Genomic DNA, 20,245 nt, shown 5'->3' with positions numbered 1-20,245 from the left:
TTCCAGTGTCCCCCACCTCACCCCATCCTTCCACACCTGCTTTATTTAAGCTTGTATCAAACTGCAATGTGTGGGAGCAGGAAAATGCAGGAGGTTATAATGGTTTGTCTGCAGACGGGTAGTCCAAAAGAAGAAGAGGAAATCATGGGCATGGGAGTGAAGGTGAAAGGGGGTTCAAAGGAAGGTTGCAGAATGGAAGAGCAAAATTAATGGGATTGGGAAATTCAGTAGTGAGGTTAGTAGTTGCATGGAGTGGGAACAGGATCAATGCATTAATCCAGGGAATTGATTTGGGTGGGTGGGGACAGCAAGGACTTGGCAAACAGAGTGGGGCAGCCCCTGCTCTGCTATAGCTGCAAAACTAATATCAGTTGAGATCAACTGTTTAAATAACCATCTCAATATGTTTCCACAGAAAGAGAAAAAAGTAGCATTATATACAGTGGTACCTCGGGTTAAGTACTTAATTCGTTCCAGAGGTCCGTTCTTAACCTGAAACTGTTCTTAACCTGAAGCACCACTTTAGCTAATGGGGCCTCCCGCTGCCGTCGCGCTGCCGGAGCACGATTTCTGTTCTCAACCTGAAGCAAAGTTCTGAACCTGAAGCACTATTTCTTGGTTAGCGGAGTCTGTAACCTGAAGCGTATGTAACCCGAGGTACCACTGTACTTGCAAAGGAGTTCATTTTCAACTAATTTTTGTTTATCACCCTAATTTTTCAGCCTAATTTTTAGTTTCCATCATACACTTGTGGAAGGTAAATTAATAAAATCAACCAGCAATGCCAACTTTTGCCAGTGCAACCCCCTCTCCGCGTGTTGGTTCTGTGTGGTCAGCAACAGATCAAAATGCCACGAGGAGCAGCAGGGCATTAAGGAGTTTGGACCACACACAAGCCATAAACCGTAAGCAATTTAATATGCTACAAAATTGTGTAACAGGAGGCAAAGGTTGCAAATGAGCTCTGCAGCTGTTTTCAGTGTTTCCGGCTATTACATAACATGTCGTTACGGGGGTTATTGTTGCTGAAGGAAAGCAAAATCACAGTCTTGTCCAAACTAGATTCCGACAGAAGGATACAATGTGTCACAGAGTAAAGTGTTGTGGAGTGGATAATATGTACATAATTGGGATAGTTCTAAAATCCAAAGAGGGCGTCAGCTGAGGGTTACAACAACTTGGACCTGTAACTGAGGGCAGTAGTTTATGCAAGTTTATGCAAGTAGTTTATCCAAGTTTATGACTGTTCCGGTGCAAGCTTCATTAGGCCTAGTTCTGTCTGTGTTGGTGAATCCTTTTCATTCTACTAGTGGTGAGGGAGAAAGAATTTTAACCTGTTAAAGAGGTCCTCTTTTTCACCTTATTGCATTATTAATATAAGGTAGGGTGACTCACTTTTGAAGACCCAGCAAAAAGAGTTTTTTTAAAAATGATAAATAGGGCTACACACCTGCCTAGGAAAATGAAAGTAAATGAAGGGTAGACTCTTGGCTGCATCCCATAATAACTGTATCCCATAATAACCGATAGCCATTACTACATAGTTAGTCACTTTATGTAAGACCAGGGCTGAGGAATTTTTTTTTGGCTGCAGCAACCAAATCTTTATCTGGCCTCCCCACCCCCCCTACCCCATGGTCCAACTTGGACAGGTGTCAAGTTGTCCCAGGGTTGACTGCTAGGGTGGCACCACCCGTTTCCCTTCACTATTAGATTTGGTCATGCATGACACCATTTGCGCACCCACCAAATATCCCAGATAAAGTGGGACATCCACTTTTTTTCCACGCAAGATGGCAGCAGCCATTTTGGGCGCTGTGCTCTCACATGCGCTCGCGCCATGCTCTTGTCCCACCCCCAAGCACTCTTTCAGGGTAAGATCGTGGTGAAGGTCATGTGACTTGCCCACTGCTAGGTTTACATATAAGCTAAACAAGCTATAGTTTAGGGCCCCACTCTTTTGAGGTCTCCCAAAACATTTAAAGGGGAAAAAACTGGATGTACATTTCCAAAATATAAGATAAAAAACAAATAAAATAAAACCTACTGTTAGAGGTATCGGTTGGTTGCTCGAGAGCAATCAGGCGATATGCCTCAATAGTCTGTTTTAAAGCTTTTTTATTAGTGATAAAAACCTTTAGAATGCAGAGCGCCTCTATTCCGTGTCTTGCTCATTCACTGGCAGAATCTGAGAGTGGGCGGTCCTTAAACCTTCCCCAGCAGAGAAGTTTCTTGACGCCCAGTCTGCGCCTCCCCTCTCTGCGCAGAAGCCTACTGCGCAAAGCAGGCTTGGGTAACGGGGGACCTCCCTCCTCCCCGCTTTGCTCAAGCAAGGTGTCCTGGCACCGCCTTGCCTCCTCTGAGCCTTGCATCTCCTCTCCACTAGAGGCATGGCTACCTTCCTCCGCTGAGGAAGTGCTGCTTCCCACGATCTTTGGGGGCTTTCTGTAATCCATCCGGCTTTTCTCTTCTCGCCCCTGAGCCGATGGCAGTTCCCTGACACCTACATACAGCAACAGTGTTTTGTGTTGTGTATGGACCTATTTCTACATGAAAAACAACAATCACAGACACAGTGGAAGGAGGACATTTCTAGGCCCTTCCAGGGGATGCAGAAATGTTGGCCACCCTTGTTCCAAAAGCTATGCCCTGCCTTTCAAGTGTAATGCACAAAAACTAAACTCGGTTTTATTTGTGACCTGGTCTGGACAGAGAGGCAGCAAATCTGCAGAAGAGCAGAGCCTCCTATCTTCTAAAGCATCTCTTTCAGAAAGATAGGAAGGACACCTTCCTCCCTTCTGCGCAGGGACATCAAGTCAGATTCTATCAGTCACACGACACTTTGGATTACCAGCAACTGTGTATCATGTAAAGTGACAACGCAGTAAAAGACAATTTACACAGTGGCAGATCACTTGAAAATGCAATGATAAAAAGAGAATGTGAGAGATATGCCAAAAATAAAATTAAATGAATTAAGGTGGATGCCGACCCACTCCAAAACAATTTGCAGCCTGAACAATTACTTCCCGGTTCCTTATTTGTGCATTTGTTTTGGCTGGAGGGGGGTGGGCTTTATTGTTCAAAGGACCCCTTCCCACCCTCCATGCATGGGCTAGGGCACTGTTTCCCAAACTTGAGTCTCCAGCTGCTTTTGGACCACAATTCCCATCATCCCTGACCACTGGTCCTGCTAGCTAGGGATGATGGGAGTTGAAGTCCCAAAACAGCCGGAGACCCAAGTTTGGGAAATCCTGCCCTAGAGCAAGGATTGGCCCAGTTTTTTCTGCATCGTGGGAGATAAGGTCATCAACAGCTACTTGTTAATGATAGCTATGTTCTCCCTCCACTCTCAAGAGGCAACATGCTTCTGTATATTAGTTGCTGGAAACTACAAGAGAGGAACGTGCAGTTGCCTGCTAACACTTCAGAAGTTACATTGATTTTACATTTGTAGAATGCAAACACCCTTCTGAGTAACATCCTTCTTTTTTAGACTATAGAACAGATCCATATGTCTCTGTAATATTATGCAATATTATGCAAACATGAGGCACTATGGATTTTCACTTTAAATTCCTGGTGGACTCAGTGGCCAGCTTTATTCAGCTGCCTGTCTGCAACATCTGCTTCTCATAATTAATGATTAATCACATTAGAATACAAACTCAAAGTCATTATAAATTACGTTTCATGGAAGTGGTGTTTATTCTGTTTTGCCTTGAGAGGAGTATGAAGCTAATTTCTCAATGAAACATTCAATAATCTTGGGTAAGCATATAGTCGTATACTGTTTACACATTTTTTGTTTAATGATGTTATACAGTATATGTTGAATATATTTATTTAAGCAAGAACATATACTTATATAACATACAGAAAGAAATGAAGAAAAACAATATAATTGAATTAAGATCTCTCTCTCTCTCTCTCTCTCTCTCTCTCTCTCTCTCTCAATTTGGTTTGTTTCATTCACTATTCCTTGAAAAAGGATTAGCATTGGCATTGAAGAGTAGTAAAATTTATTTAGAGAGTAGTCTTATTTATAAATACCAGGCTATTGTTCTTTGGGTCTTACAATATTCCCACTTAAAACTGAAATGTTACTAAGAATTCCAAATATTTCACAGGAGGCATTTGAACAATATGAAACATCAGGAACAGCTTTCTGATGGTGAGAGTTGTTCAACAGTGGAATGAACTATCTCGAAAGGTGGTGGACTCTCAGTCACTAATATTTTCTAAACAGAGGTTGGATGGTGATCTGTCAGGGATTCTTTAGTTGTGATTCTATTTTTTTAAAGATATTTATTAAAATTTTCAATTTTTATACAAACAAAAAACAAACAAAAAAATTTAAAAACACATATAGTTCACAATACTTAATTTTCAATGACATATTTCCATGACCTCCTCATACCTCCCCTTCTTGTAGTCCAATTCAAATTATTTGTTCAGCAAATCCTTATCTCATCTTTAGTTGTGATTCTTGCATTGCAGAAGTTTGTTGTTGTATTCATTCATCTTTATTGGTTAATTTTCTTTTAAAGAACATTGGAACCACATGCAATCATAGTGAAAAAAGTCTGCTATCCTTTTGTTGTGCATGTATAATTTTGTATTTTTTTATTATTTTATGTTTGAATGAACATGTACAACAGCATTGCAGAAGTTTGAACTAGATGATCCTTGGGCTCCCCAATGCTGCAATTCTATGATTCTATGAATTAATTTCAGAAAACTTTTTATTTTTACTATCAATGCCTGGTGTTTCTATAGCATAAGGCAGTTAGCAGCAATCAGTTACAGGTAGGTAGCCATGTTGGTCTGCCATAGTCGAAACAAAATAAAAAAATAAAAAAATTCCTTCCAGTTGCACCTTAGAGACCAACTAAGTTTGTTATTGGTATGAGCTTTTGTGTGCATGCACACAAAAGCTCATACCAATAACTATCTTAGTTGGTCTCTAAGATGCTACTGGAAGCAGCAATCAGTTTCTCTTGATGCTCTATTTTGTTGGGTATGGTTTTATATACAGTGGTACCTCGGGTTACATACGCTTCAGGTTACATACGCTTCAGGTTACAGACTCCACTAACCCAGAAATAGTACCTCGGGTTTGCTTTGCTTCAGGATGAAGACAGAAATTATGCTCCGGCGGTGTGGCGGCAGCAGGAGGCCCCATTAGCTAAAGTGGTGCTTCAGGTTAAGAACAGTTTCAGGTTAAGAATGGACCTCCGGAACGCATTAAGTACTTAACCCGAAGTACCACTGTATTTGGAAAATGTTTATTTTTGAATACTGGTCATTGTCCATACCAAAGAGATGGGTGGATGCATGGACTGAATGACTTGTGCGCCAGATATCTGAAGGAGCAGCTCCACCCACACAGAGCTGTTCAGATGTAAAGATCTGCAAGGGAGACCCTGTTAGCAGCACCACTGCCCTGTGATGTGCAAGGGGCAATTTTGATTGAGATGACATTGCCTGTGATGGCTTCCAGTTTGCTGAATGCTGCCTTCTTCAAAGTTACCCATCTCAAGACATTGCAAGCCTCCAGTTGCTGGGTCAGCTACTATACCTTTTTGCTCAGGCCTTTGATGGTGGAAATTGAAAGGAAGATTTAAAAAAAATGACCCTCCCCTCAGCAGATCTATTATGTCTGATGGTTGTTCATTTTTGAATTTTAATCTGTTATGTTGATTCTGTATGTGCCCCATCCCAGGACTGCATGGAGAAGGGCAGGTAATAAACACGTTAAAGAAAGAAAAGAAAATTATCTCCTTGCAAACCTTCCTGGGAAACAGATGGCTGAAGGATGACATATATCAATGAACAAGTGAAACCAGCACCTTGATTTGAGCCTGAACATGGTGGAATAGTCAGTACAGTTAATATAAAATTAGTCCCAGTCATCTAACCCAACCTGAAGGAGAGCTCATGTATCATACTGCAGAACCAAAGGGAGATGAAAGGCAATTCTGTTATGAAACTTTCAATTCCATTACAAAACCTAAAGCACCATAGCTAAGCAGATGTATGAACCTACCAAGCAACACCTGAGGCCAGTAGAAACTGTTTGTCAAAAACCAATGAGTTGTACTTGGAAATGAGCACAGAGTAATCAGCATGGATTGGTACGTTTGTCACCTACAGCATGCATCGAAACATCTGCACCCCCATTAGCTTGTCCTGTTTGCCGAATGGATGGACGCAAATGTTTCGCAATAGAAAATAGCTGCCTTGGTCTGAATTCCTGCTCCTGCTCCTGCTCCTGCTCCTGCCCCCTGCCCGCTCCAATTCAGTGGGAAATAAATGCACCAATATATTGTGGCACTCATAATCAAAAGATCCTATAATTACCACTATTTAACAAAATTTAGGTTGAAAAAATGTCTGCAACCAAATGCTCCCCTCCATGAATGTTATTCCTACTCAAGAGGTGACCTATTGAAATTAATGGACAAGACTAACTTAGGTCCAATTATTCCAGTGGATCTCCTCAGAGTGCAATTTATTATAACTCATTCCATTCCTCCTTCACCAGCCTAGCTCCCATGATAGACTGACACCTCCACAGCTACATAGACTAAGCCAGAAAATTAAAGAAGTGAAATATCTGGTCAGAGATTTCTCAGCCAGTGAAGGCTGGTTCTTAAAGGCAAATGGGGAGCTGTCCCACCAACATCAGTCATCTTTCTTCCAAGCCCACCTGCCTGCCTTCTTACTTATAACCCATCTGGGGGTGGTCCTGGCTGTCTACTCCATCCTCTTTAGTCTCAGTGCTGCTCCTGGTAGAACTCAACAGGGAGGAGGATGGGGGGGGGGGACCAGAATGATTTGGCTCTGCCCATCATTGGTTCTCTCCACCTGTCACTGGCTCTTGTTCCACCTATTCTTGGCCTCTCTGTCTTCTGCCCAACCACCATCCACCACTGCTCTCAGCATTTTTCTCTCCTTTGCTTCTACATACTCTTGATATTAGGGGAGTATTCCATTGTATGCAACGGACTGCTAAATTTTGTGCAGATGGAGGTTATGTCCTTTGTGAACATTTATGCAGCTTCATATACTGAACACGGCATATGCAGAGAGAAACTAGAGGACAAACATACTATGTAGAAAGGACACCAGATTAAGTCAATTGGAACCAATAGTTTAATCCTAGATATGACGAGTTTCATTGTAAGCATGATAAAAGTTTGAGCAGCTTCAGGCATTGTTTCTAGAAGTTTGAACAGACATAAGCATCATGGAGAAAATCATGTTATGCTAATTCTCATCTCACTTCACTCATGGATTTCCTAACCTTGGTGGTTTCCCCAAAGCCAGTTGCTTCCCTTGCTACCCACCCCACAATTCCTTCAACCAGATACCCTCTCCACAAATTATGGAGAACCTAGATCAAGCCAGACCTTTGGTCCATCTAGCTCTCCATGGTTTCAAACAGTGGTCTTTCTCATCTGCACCAGAAGATGGTACTTGGGACTTTCTGCATGGAAATGATGTGAAGAATGCAAAGGAACTACAGTCCTTCCTCCCCCCCCCCATGACCTAAAACCATGATGAAAGCAAAGAGGACTCACCATCCATGTCAAGGCGCTGCATGATAATTGCCAGTTCCACCTCGCTAGGCATGTATCCCAAGGAGCGCATCGCCATCCCCAGCTCTTGTTTGGAAATGAAGCCATTGCCATCGCGGTCCAGTACTCGGAAAGCTTCGCGGATTTCTGCAGCGAAGGGAGAGAAATATTGTGCACTGAATTCTTTTAGAATTACTTTCTGACTAAAAAATAAGGCAAGGGGGTTCCCAGGGGTGAAGATCAGAAGAAGGGGTCCTCTTTGTTGGTCCATTTCCCTCAGACGTTCCGGTGGTGTTGGCCAAGAAGACAGCATTTCCTGTGGCAGTCCCTAAGTTCTGAAATAACCTTCCCACAAAGGTGTTTTTGATTTCTTTACTACAGTGGTACCTCGGGTTAAGTACTTAATTCGTTCCGGAGGTCCGTTCTTAACCTGAAACTGTTCTTAACCTGAAGCACCACTTTAGCTAATGGGGCCTCCTGCTGCCGCTGTGCCGCCAGAGCACGATTTCTGTTCTCATCCTGAAGCAAAGTTCTTAACCTGAAGCACTATTTCTGGGTTAGCGGAGTCTGTAACCTGAAGCGTATGTAACCCAAGGTACCACTGTATACAACTTTTGGCAAATGCTCAAGACACACCTCTTTGACACCTGAGATGTGTGGTTTCAGCAACCACCCAATTCCTGTGACTCTACTCTGTTTTAACTGTTTTTAAGTTTGAATTCTCGTTGTGGTGAGGAGTGGGTAATAATAATTATAACAATACTTTTAAGCCAGTAGCTGGTTACAAATAGTGAACACCAGCAGCCTTCAGGGAGCCAAATGAAGGAAGTTTTTCTAAATGATGAGAGAGTGGGTTGATTGTCCCTGATGATTGGCCATGCTGACTGACAGTGGTGGTAGCTGTAGCCCAAAGCATCCAGAGAGCACCAGATTGGAAAATGCTTAAAAGTTGTTCATAACCACAACAGAAACTCATCTCAAATGCTTGCTACAGATCAGGAAGTCCAAGAGGACGGCAGCATGTTTGGTAAGCAGAGTCAATCTGGAAGTTAACCATGTGCTCAAGGCCATAGAAGGAGGAGGTACACTAAACACATAAGTTGTCAAAATAAATCCCCCATCTTTGATATATAAGACTAATAAAACAGATTGCTTCGCAGTCTCTTCTCTCTCTCTCTAGGAAAGGAGATTGGCAACTCTGTGGCAGAACATGCAGATGCAATGGAACAACGAGATGCAATTCAACAGAGCCATATTTCCCGTGGGAGTCAAACCCATACGCTCCCTTGGTTAAGTTCTTAGCTCAGAACAGTGGCACTCTTCCATCTCTTGAGCGAGTCCTCGAGATCAAGATGAAAAAGGTTTCACTGGGTGAGAGAGACCAAACATGTTTAAAGCAAGCTTTCAGTTCCAAGAACTTGAAGGTGAATATAGTACAGCAGGTTGGGTTCAAGGCCTGCTCCCCAATTGTCCAAATATTATTGGCTTGAAAACACAGATGTGTTCAATGGCTTAATTGTGTATGAATGAACCAAAACACCCTCTCACATTTCCCCCCATTTTTTTATTACTTATATTATATTTGTTCAGTTCCTCATTAAACAAGTTCTGAAGGCATCATACAAAAAGGAAACCTATCGCCATAATACTCACCCACCCCAGATCCACAAAGAAAGTTAAAAACCCAACCCAGCATAAAACTCAAATACAAAATAACCAACAGAATAAAGCACAATACTAGTCAAAGGCCTTAAATGACAATTTTAGGTTATATTTTAGTGATTAAGATTTAACATATATTTTAACTGCTGCTATATCTGTATTGTCCCTGTAATACCCAATTGCAAATTAAAATATATCCCTATCATGTTTTATGACTTCCCTGATACTGTATGTGAGCTGGAACTGGTCTGTGACTGAAAGTAATAAATTCAGTTGTACTAGTCAAAGGAGCAAAAAGCAGCAAGCAAAGACAGGGACTATGACCACCAAATAAGGGAATTAAAATCATCGTGCTCTTTAAAGGTAGAGACAAACAAGTCCTAGTCAGTTTCCATGCAAACGTCCCTAGAAAACTATTGCATAGCTGGTATGAAAGCACCACCAAAACCCCCGGTCTTCTTACATCTACCCTCCAAACTGCAAATTGAGAAGGGTTTCCCTTGATCGTGATAACATTTTTTGCTCTATAGGACTCACTGGACCATAGGACGCTCCTTGTTTTAGAGGGGGAGAACAAGAAAAAAAATTCTCCCCCTCTCTGCTCAGCGTCCCTTCAGCAAAGCGGCAGGAGAAACGGAGCCCCTTCCATTTCTCCTCCTGCTTGGCTGAAGGGGCGCTGCGCAGCTCTCCCTCTCCGCTGAAGCCAAGAGAGTCTTCCTCTCCTGGCTTCAGTGAAAGGAACCTGAAGCCTGCGGAGCGCAGTGGGAACTCACGCTGCACTCTGAAGGCTTCAGACGGCTCTCCAGGCTTCAGCCAAAGCAACGCGAAGCCTCCAGAGCACGGAGGGAGCACTCCCTCTGCACTTCAGAGGCTTCGTGTTGCTATCGCTGAAGCCAAGGAGCCTGCATTCGCTCCATAGGACGCACACACATTTCCCCTTAATTTTTGGAGGGGGAAAAGTGCGTCCTATAGAGCGAAAAATACGGTAATCTCTTCTGGAATTCTTCTTGATGTGAACATACCCTGGATCTTCGGAGGCCTTTCCCCAGCCCCCAGCCCATCCACTGAGGGGGGCTTGGAGGCAAGAGAGAGGGTATTTTCAGTTGCAGCTCCCCCTCTGTGGAATGCTCAACCCAGTGAGCTCCACCTCTTTGATATCTCTTGGTGCCAAGTAAAGACTTATCTCCCTGCTCCCCAGATTTTCATAGACTAAGGAGGAGGGTTTAGGAATTACCCACTTCCTCAGGGCTCTGTTAACTGTTCTCCCCCCATTTCATCCTCCTCTTTCACCTCCTCATCCATTTCTACCTGGCATTCCATGTGATGCCTTGAGACTCATGACACACATCATAGCCTTGGGCCATCGTCATGTTGCAAGGGAAGCCCGTTCCCTCCTCCATTGCTTCTCCAAGCAATGTCGATTTGAAAGCTACCATGCCTTGAAAAAGCAACTTGAGGTTCCTTGAGCATTTTCAAGGGAAGCCAAACAATAATGAAAAATTCAAATCAGTGGAGTTTGGGAGCTCTGTCTTCACTCATTAAAACTGCTTATGGGGAACAATTATCTTGCAATCTGGTCATGATTATTGGCTGTGTGTGTCAATGATTTAGCGTTGTTCTGGCTTGTTTAAGAAGTATCTTGGATTTTCAAAATGCCCATAGGGAAGCTCCTGTTTAGCTCCACAGCCTGCAAGGGCTTTGATGATTTCCTACCAGGGCTCAATATCATGTTTAGAGCAGAGAGTGGGCTTGGGTTGAGTCACGGCTGCAGCTTTTGAAGGAGTCTGGCAGAACATGCTCTTCGTGACGGAGTTTAGGCTTCAAAACAGAACCTAGAGACTCGGTCCAATGTTTCTAGTAAACTAGGGACTCTGCTGGCCCAAACAAAAGCATCCTTTTTTTTCTAATGTGTCAAGGCTGCCAAGTCTCAGGGTATGACCCAAGAGATTTCGCCTCCTTGTGCCATAGGCAAGGGATTTAACTTGTGGGCGCTCTCTGGGGAAAAATCTGGAGCCTAAAGAATGACAAAGCGAAATCCACACCAACATATAAAAGTGTAATAGAGGTGAAAATAAAATACAGTGATACCTTGGTTCTCAAACGCCTTGGTACTCAGACAACTTGGAACCCAAACACTGTAAAACTGGAAGTAAGTGTTCCAGTTTGCGAAGCTTTTTCGGAAGTCGAATGTGCTCCGTTTTGAGTGTTATGCTGTTTTTGCTATTTATTTTGCGTTTTTGTTTTTGCGACTCTTTTTGCTTTGTTTTTGTGACTGTGTGGAACCTCGTTCAGCTACTGAATGATTGATTGATTGATTGATTGTGTGACTGCAGTACATTCTTTACTCCTTTCATTTTCTGGAACAATGGTCTTGTTAGATAGTATTCATGTTAAATTGCTGTTTTAGGGGTCATTTTTAAAAGTCTGGAATGGAATAATCCATTTTGCATTACCTTCTATGGGAAAGCACACCTTGGTTTTGGAATGCTTTGGTTTTGGAACGGACTTCCGGAATGGATTAAATTTGAGAACCAAGATACCACTGTAAAATAAAATCAGGGCATTCATGAGTGCAATGATTTACCAGTGATAGGGAATTGCTATTGGCAAGCAGAGACAATTAGGAAGGGAGGTAGTTCGGTGGTTGAACATCATGCATGCCGCAGGTCCAAGGTTCAATCCACAGAATTTTCAGGTAGGGCTAGGAAAGAATGCTATCTCAAAACTTGGAGAGGCACTACCAGTCAGCATAAACAGTTCAGACAGCACAGCAGTCCCCATGAAAGCATTGCACGCTCTCTGTCATTTCCACAGAATGAATTTTGTGAGGAGGCAGTAAAAGTATCACTGCACATGACCAGTTTCTCTCCAACAGCCATAACTGTAACTATGGCTGGTGGCAAGGGTGGGGAGAGACATAAAACTGGAAGAAAACACTATGTATTATTTACAATGTTTTTCTGGGTTAGGCAGCACTGCCCATCTGTCTAACATCTTTCTTGGACTCTTCTCTCAACGCTGAGAAACAGCCGCAAAACCAGGCTCTGAAACCTTAAGGTTGGCACTCGCCTGACAGATATTTTCCAAAGAATTTAATGAGTCCCGATTCCAAATGAAATTGCTGAGAAAGAGTTGCTTTCTGCCACACTGCTAGATACAAACTGGCTCAATCCGCACCACTCAAACTTGCGTCCAGATTGATTTTAGTGATCTACTCAGTTTTTGCCTTTCCAAATTGTTCCGGTGCAGTTCTTGGCTCAAACAAAAGATCAGAGAAATCTGTCAATTGTTGTTTCTCTGAGTTTCTCATTTTCCAAATCCTAAATTCAGTTCTCAGCATTTTCATCTGAAATTCACCAGCATGTTAGTGTGAATTTCTCCTCACATGCTTTTTTTAAAAAATGCAATTTTTCCTAATATGCACAAACTGATGTGGAACGTGGAGAACTGAATTTTAGATTGGGGGGAAATGAGAAACTGAGAGAAACAAAAAATGACAGGTTTGCTCATGCCTATGCTCATTTTCTGGGTGCTGATATGTTGTCCTGTGAACACCCAGCTAAAAGGACAACAGACAGGGGTGCCAACTTGAATAAAATATTTTTGGGGCGCGGGCAGGTAAGCCCCACTCTGCATAATTGATTCCATGATGCAATGCAAGCACACCATTTGAATGGAAGTGCCCAGAAACTTTAGGGCCCTCCAGCTCCCTCAAATACTGTAAGAACACAGGAAGCTGCCTTATCTACGCCAGCGTGGTGTAGTGGTTAAGAGAGGTGGACTCGTAATCTGGTGAATCAGGTTCGCTTCCCTGCTCCTCCACATGCAGCTGCTGGGTGACCTTGGGCCAGTCATACTTCTCTGAAGTCTCTCAACCTCACTCAACTCACAGAGTGTTTGTTGTGGAGGAGGAAGGGAAAGGAGAATGTTAGCCACTTTGAGACTCCTTAAGGGGAGTGAAAGGCGGGATATCAAGTCCAAACTCCTCTTCCTCCTCCTCCTCTTCTTCTTCCTCTACCAAATCAGACCATTAAGTCCATCTATCTCAGTATTATGTACACGGACTGGCAGGTTTTCAGGCAGGTGTCTCTCTGCCAGCGCTACCTGGAGATGTGAGGGGTTGAACCCGGGACCTTCTGCTTGAAAAACAGATTCTCTGCCACTGAGCTGCAGCCCTTCTGTGATTTCCCCCGCACCCCTGATAAGAGACATTTCCACTGTTGTACAACAAGGAATGTATAATCGCTTGCCTGCCTTATCCTGTTTTAATTAGGAAAATAGCATGGTTGAGGACTCCAAGCACAGCACAAATTAAACCACCACCTCCACCTCCAATCCACTAAGGAACAGAAACGCTCACACTGAAACAGCAGAGTGCACATATATTTGAAAAAGATTATTCTTCCTCCTTCTAGAAATGGGAGATCAGGTAACCTGAGTTCCATTCTTTCCAATGCTCAAGCCGCTACTTATCATCCCTGAAGACAAGAGGAAGGTATCAGCAGGCTTGAGAAATCACAATGGTTTGCAGAAGTATGTTTAAAACAGTGAAGTGAGTCTGAGCATGTTCACTGGTTTTGGAATGCTAGCTGCTTGTTTGGGAATAGAAAACCAGGTGGAAATGGAAGATTGTGCCTGAAATCCTGTACATAGTCACATTTTGTTGCAGCTCCCACTCGTTATCTCTGTCCTGCCCCCAACTATTATTTCTGACGTCGGTCCTGTCAACATCCAATTCACCAAGATAAGCGATCCAGTATGCATGAATATGTCCAAACCTGAAGCACTGGTCTCTTAGCAACCGGAGTACCCTTTGTATTAAAACATAGCTGAAGGGAACCAGCTGCCATTTCCTACAGCCTTACACATACCAAACCGGCAAGTACCTATTAAAAGATTGACAGCCCTGCAAACAATGATTAAACACAATTCCACTATGGACGTCATTTTGTGTTTGACTTACCAGTGCACTGAAACTGGGTACATAAGTGCCCTTTACTCTGTAACAGGTGAAGAGGCAAGCATGGCTGAGTGTCTGGTGAACGCATACAATCTCATCAAGGTTGGGTTTGTGCAGTCTTTAACTGATGCTCACATGCGCTCTCGCAAAATGCTCTCCGGCAAAATGACACCCGAAAGGAATATTGATACAATCACACATACAATCGCGTCCTGATTGCTTTGTTTCCCTGGCAGTGTTTCATAATTAGAACATCAGTTAGAGGGAAATGGTGCAAAAAAAAGAATAAAAGAATAAAAGGAATTGAAAGGCATAGAAATCTCTACATCAATTTTGGAATTACTTTTGGAAATTCTTCTAGTTAAACTGGCATTCAGAGAAGTGGAATTTGGGGCAGAATGAACTCGCATGTCACCTATCTCCTTCTTCAGCTTCCTAGGACTCTCAGAACACCAAGTGGCCTCAGAGATTTCTTCATGAGACCCTTACTGCCACAGTCTGGAAATCCCTTTCTCATCACAGGACCCCATTTCTATTTTAATTTCCTAGGTGTAGGGCTTTTCTACACCCACTTGGTTTTGACCCATAAAGCCTTAAATGGCTCAGGACCATAAAACCTCAAGGACCACCTCTCCCCACATGATCCGACCTGGACCCTGTGATCATCATCTGAGGGTGGCAACGACGAGAGTGAGTCTTTTCTGTGGTGGCTCCCCACTTGTGAAATGCCCACCCCAGGGTGGCTTGCTTGGCACCTTCACTGAATATCTTTAGGTATAAAGTGAAAGCATTCCTCTTCTCCCTTCGCTAATTAAACAATCTATGGCCTTTGAAACTGGGAGAAGGGTATTGTTTTTGTTTGTTGCTATACTATCTATATGTGTTTTTAGATTGTAAACTGCCCTGTGATCATCGGATGAAGGGTAGTATAGAATAATAATAATAATAATAATAATAATAATAATAATAATAATTAATAATAATAGACTAGTAGTTCTCTTCACCTGATCATGCAATTCTACAATGTTCCCTTACTTGAGGGTCACCCCAAAGAATCAATTTATCTTGGAGCATGCTGCTGATAACGCCGAGGTTGCAGATTCGATCACCATATGGGTCAGCTGCATATTCCTGCACTGCAAGGGGTTGGACTAGATGATCCTCGGGATCCCTTCCAAATCTACGGTTCTATGATTCTATTTCGCCTCTGGCTCTAAGTGCAGCCACCCCAGTTTTACTCGTGCTGCTCCGAGACTCTGTTCTCTTCCGCTCATCCATTTCCTGGGACCTCTCCCCCCTCATACTCCCACATCTTGCTTTTTATTCAGCCACTCTGGGCATTCAACCTAAACAAAGGCAAAAGCATATCATGCTTTGGCAAAGCAGCACAGAAGTGTGTTAAAGGGCTCTGCATGGAGAGCCACTGATACAACAGGGGTCCCAGTTGCTCCCCCCCCCCCCGTGGTAATTCATAGTCTAAGCATTAGGCGGATCTGCCCACACAGGTGATGAAAGTAATGGTAAAAAAACTTCACGTGCTTTGCTCAAGCAGAAGACTACAAGGTTTCCCAAAACTGACAATTGTGAATTGTATTGATCTAATATGAAAGGGAACGTAGAACTGTTTTACTACTAGATGGTCTGGGAGTTGTTAGGAGGAGATTATGCCATTTACTCTGATTGATTGCTTTGCCAATGCTATTTATTAGTTCCATTCGCACATTATACCCAATTGCTTTAAGCTGCTTTAAATTTCATAATGTGTAACTTTGTTTCCTTTCCTGTGAATTCTATAACTCTTCGTAATTCCATTTCATACTGTTTAATAATGCCATTAGGCTTTGTTCATTAACAAACTGACTGGTTCAGTTCAGTTACAATGAGCTATGTGCAGCTTTTGCTGGGTAAGCTTCACTCCTGGTTCCACTGAATTGCTTCTCAGCAAATCTGAACCTCAATTGGAATCCAATGGCCGCATTGGCCAGGATTTGGCATGGCATGGGCTGAAGCTGGTTGGATCTTGAGATCAACAGATATCAGGAGAACACCTGAAGACAATTCCGACACAGATACAGGCTGAGGAAGTTCTCTGCTTTAAAAGGCTTGTCGTAAGAGGAAGGTCTTCAGTTGGTGCCAAAAAGACAACAGAGATGGCACCTGTCTAATATTTAACAGAAGGGAATTCCCAAGGGCAGGCATCATCACACTGCAAGCCCCATGTTCCTCTGTTGTACAGGACGGACCATCTGATCAAGTGGTATCTGCAGTGATCAATTGGGTATGTAAGGGATGAGGTGATTTCAGGGACATGAGGGCAACAGCACTGCACCACTTGAGATTCCCCAAAACTGAGGAAGGGCCATAGCTCAGTGGTAGAGCATGTGCTGAGCAATGGGCCCTGTGGGGTGGTGAATGCTTCCCTCTGTGGTGGTGTTTGGATTTGATATCCCGCTTTATCACTACCCTAAGGAGTCTCAAAGCAGCTAACATTCTCCTTTCCCTTCCTTCCCCACAACAAACACACTGTGAGGTGAGTGAGGCTGAGAGACTTCAGAGAAGTGTGACTAGCCCAAGTTCACCCAGCAGCTGCATGTGGAGGAGCTGAGACATGAACCCGGTTCACCAGATTACAAGTCTACCGCTCTTAACCACTACACCACACTGGCTCTCCGTTCTGTGAGGAACGGCTGTCAACCAGCTCCATCTGGTAATCCAGCTAAGGTGTTCTGTGTTCATAGTTTGCTGCAGCTTTCAGCTCATCTCCCCCCCCCCCACACCCTGCAACAACCTTGAAAACACAGTGGGAATGACCTTACTGAGATCTGCTCACTTTCAGATGCAACTGCATTGCACTTCAGCAACTAGGTTGAGTCGCTGCCCTACTTCCACGAATCACAGCCCAAACCCAGCAATTAAGCAGTTAAACAAGCAAAAAAGCAGCAGTACACAAGCCTTGTAAACAGGCTGTTAAGGGAATAATATTTTTGACTGGTGGCATCTAAAAATATCTTCAGAGAATTCAGGAACAGTACAAATGGGTTCTATTCCAATGAGTGAATCACACCCTCTGCCACACACACAAAAAGTAGGATAGTGCTTTTATCTTCAGCTTAGAGGGGGAAGGATCAACAGTGGACTTAGAAGGCAGCCCCAGTATATGGAGCGTGGCTCAAATTGGGGGCAGGGAGTAGAGAGGACATTAAGAAAGCCCACAAGACACACACACCCCACCTTCAGTCAAATAATAGCTTCTAAAACCAGCAGCTACTGGGATCACTAAAGGTACAGGCTCTGTTCAACCTCACCTGTTGAAGGCATTATGCCTCCGAATGCCAGTTCCTGGGGATCAGAATTGTAGAGTTTGAAAAGACCGGAGGATGCACTCTGCTAAAGGCAAGGTGTCACAACAGCATCCTTGAAAGGTGATAGTCCAGCACTGGTTTAAAAAGCTCTGCTGTCAAACTCATGCCAACAGGAACCCTGCTGAAGGTAATATGCATCTGAATACCTGTCACTGGGAATCACAGGGGTGGAAGAGCACTACTGTGCTCAGATTCTGTTTGTGGGCTTCGCATAGACATCAGGTTGGCTACTGTAAGAACAGGATGTTGAGCTAGACAGGGCTCTTTTCATGTTCTTACAGGGGCTGTCCTATGTCTCCCCTTAAATCAAATCAAATCAAATCAAATTTTGTCAGCATGAGAAAACCATGTTCTAAGCCTCAACGACATTGGAATACACGGCACTGCTCCTCTTTCCTCGTCACAGTCTTTCAAGCTTATTTTTCCCTGCCTCCCTGAACTGCAGGTGTGCAGAGTGTGGAGTTAACACACATTAAAATGCAATATTCAAATGAAATGAAATGAATTTGCACAGATCTGAACAAAAGTAAGTGAAACCTGAATGAATTAAAGCATATAACAGACTTTAAATTCAGAATGCGGCACCCATTTTTCAAGGATTTCCTCCTCCCAGCAGTACCTGTAGCCAGTGTGTGTTTTTTTTTCCTCTGGGGGGACGCAGGGGTACGCAGACCCCTAAACATTTTGTGAATCTAAGTTTGGTTTCATTGAGGGGCAGTATTTTAAGATGAGTAGGAAAATGAGAGTACCCCTAAACATTTTTTAAAGAAAAAAAGCACTGACTGTAGCTAAAAAAATGTGCCTCCTTCAGACTTGTGGTCAGACTTTTCCCCATCTTTCCCCAAAATACATTCCAAGTATTGCTCTCTCAGTGCATTTTATAAAGGGTGATATATCGTGATATGAACCTTCAGCATTAGGCCAACGCATCAACTTATAATTAAAATTTTAATTTACACCTCAATCATAAGGGAAGGGGAGTGGTTTCAAACATCTGCTTAAAATTTGGTTGGAGGATTTACAGCTGTTGCACTTGTTCCCATCAGCTCCACCCAACCTGATCCGTGGTGAGATGCAAGATGTAAACCAACAATATCTGGAGGGCTACAGCTCCCCAATTGCTGTCTTAAAAGAAATCCATCTGAACAGGCCACATAATATTCTTCATCACAGTGCTTGTTGTGATGGAGATGTGAAGAACAGGGGGCCAGAGTTCTTGGCCTATGTCTATGGCAGAAGGGTGCTAATGCAGCAGTTCAGTTTTCACACTTCGTTTAGAGGCATTATGAAGTTAATTGGACTACAAAGTTGAGTCTAATTGATATTTGTATTGATTTAGCAATCTCCATGTCTCAATCCTGCTTGCAAGCTACACTTAGAAATAAAAGCCCGTCATAATTAAGACAGGAGAGGTAATTAATTGATGTTTATGGCCATAGCAAAATGCCTTGCTCATTCATCTGAATTAAACCAGTGGCCAGTTCAATGCTGTGTCTGACAAATCTGACAAGGATGAACTTTGGAATGAAATTTATATCTCTATCCATTTATATCTATATGTGTCTTAGTTAAAATGTACTCAGGTATTAAATATAGCAATAAGCAATTTCCTTACATCCCCCCCCCGTAACAATGCAAGATCATTTTACTTTGTGACCCTAAATTTAATCACAGTCCTCCAAACGCAGCCTAACACACACAGTGTAAAGTAAAACCAACATGTTTCATGATCTATTTCTATTAATGTATTAAATGCCAAAACATACTGCTCAACTTTTGTTCAACTAAGAAACCTAGACGTCTAGCACGCACTGCTATTCTCAACACTGTTGTTACCTTTCAAGAACACAAGCAAAGCCTTGCTTAGACCAGGGCAAAACCCCCTCAGGTCTAGTATTCTGCTCTCATGGTGGCGACCAGATGTTCAAGAAAAACCCACAGACAGGACTAAAAGGGCAATGAATAACCCCAGGAACTGGTAATAGAGGCATATCACCTCTGACAGTGAAGGTAGGGAAAAAATAGCCTCCATCAGATCAAGCACGGCAGACATCAATGCTCATAACAGACATAGATTTGGGTTGGCATATTTTGAACAGCAAAAAAGAGGATGCTCTGACGATTCTCATTTTAAACACCTCTACTATATACTGGGTCACGGGTGGCGCTGTGGGTTAAAGCCTCAGCGCCTAGGACTTGCCGATCGAAAGGTCGGCGGTTCGAATCCCTGCAGCAGGGTGCGCTCCCGTCGTTCGGTCCCAGCGCCTGCCAACCTAGCAGTTCGAAAGCACCTTCGGGTGCAAGTAGATAAATAGGGACCGCTTACCAGCGGGTAGGTAAACGGTGTTTACCTGCTGCGCTGCGCTGGCTCGCCAGATGCAGCTTTGTCACGCTGGCCACGTGACCCGGAAGTGTCTGCGGACAGTGCTGGCTCCCGGCCTATAGAGTGAGATGAGCGCACAACCCTAGAGTCTGGCAAGACTGGCCCGTACGGGCAGGGGTACCTTTACCTTTACCTACTATATATAGGCTATAGAAGCTGTGATATATTGCTGAGCAGGGCAGGAGAAGAGAGGAGGAAAGCAAGTATTCAGCCACAAGTTGAATACCAAGTAATCCATTCTACATTGGGAATATATTTGCTGCTAATGTTACAGTTTTCTATGCACTGACAACCT

At 43.3% G+C, this 20,245-nt stretch overlaps 1 protein-coding gene across 4 annotated transcripts in view; it reads right to left on the bottom strand.

Moving 5' to 3' along the window:
• The window catches only part of CALN1 (calneuron 1), a 142,219-nt gene that overhangs the window by 33,388 nt on the left and 88,586 nt on the right, over positions 1 to 20,245 (bottom strand). For all 4 annotated transcript variants that reach the window (XM_053366781.1, XM_053366782.1, XM_053366783.1 and 1 more), the window contains one exon: positions 7,587 to 7,730. In XM_053366781.1, the coding sequence (XP_053222756.1) occupies positions 7,587 to 7,730 (144 nt within the window). The remainder of the gene's footprint in view (positions 1 to 7,586; positions 7,731 to 20,245) is intronic.

Source organism: Podarcis raffonei, chromosome 15, assembly GCF_027172205.1.
Source record: "Podarcis raffonei isolate rPodRaf1 chromosome 15, rPodRaf1.pri, whole genome shotgun sequence".
Lineage (NCBI taxonomy): Eukaryota > Metazoa > Chordata > Lepidosauria > Squamata > Lacertidae > Podarcis > Podarcis raffonei.
The sequence above is the reverse complement of the archived record's forward strand: the minus strand, read 5'-3'. Positions and strand labels throughout refer to the sequence as shown.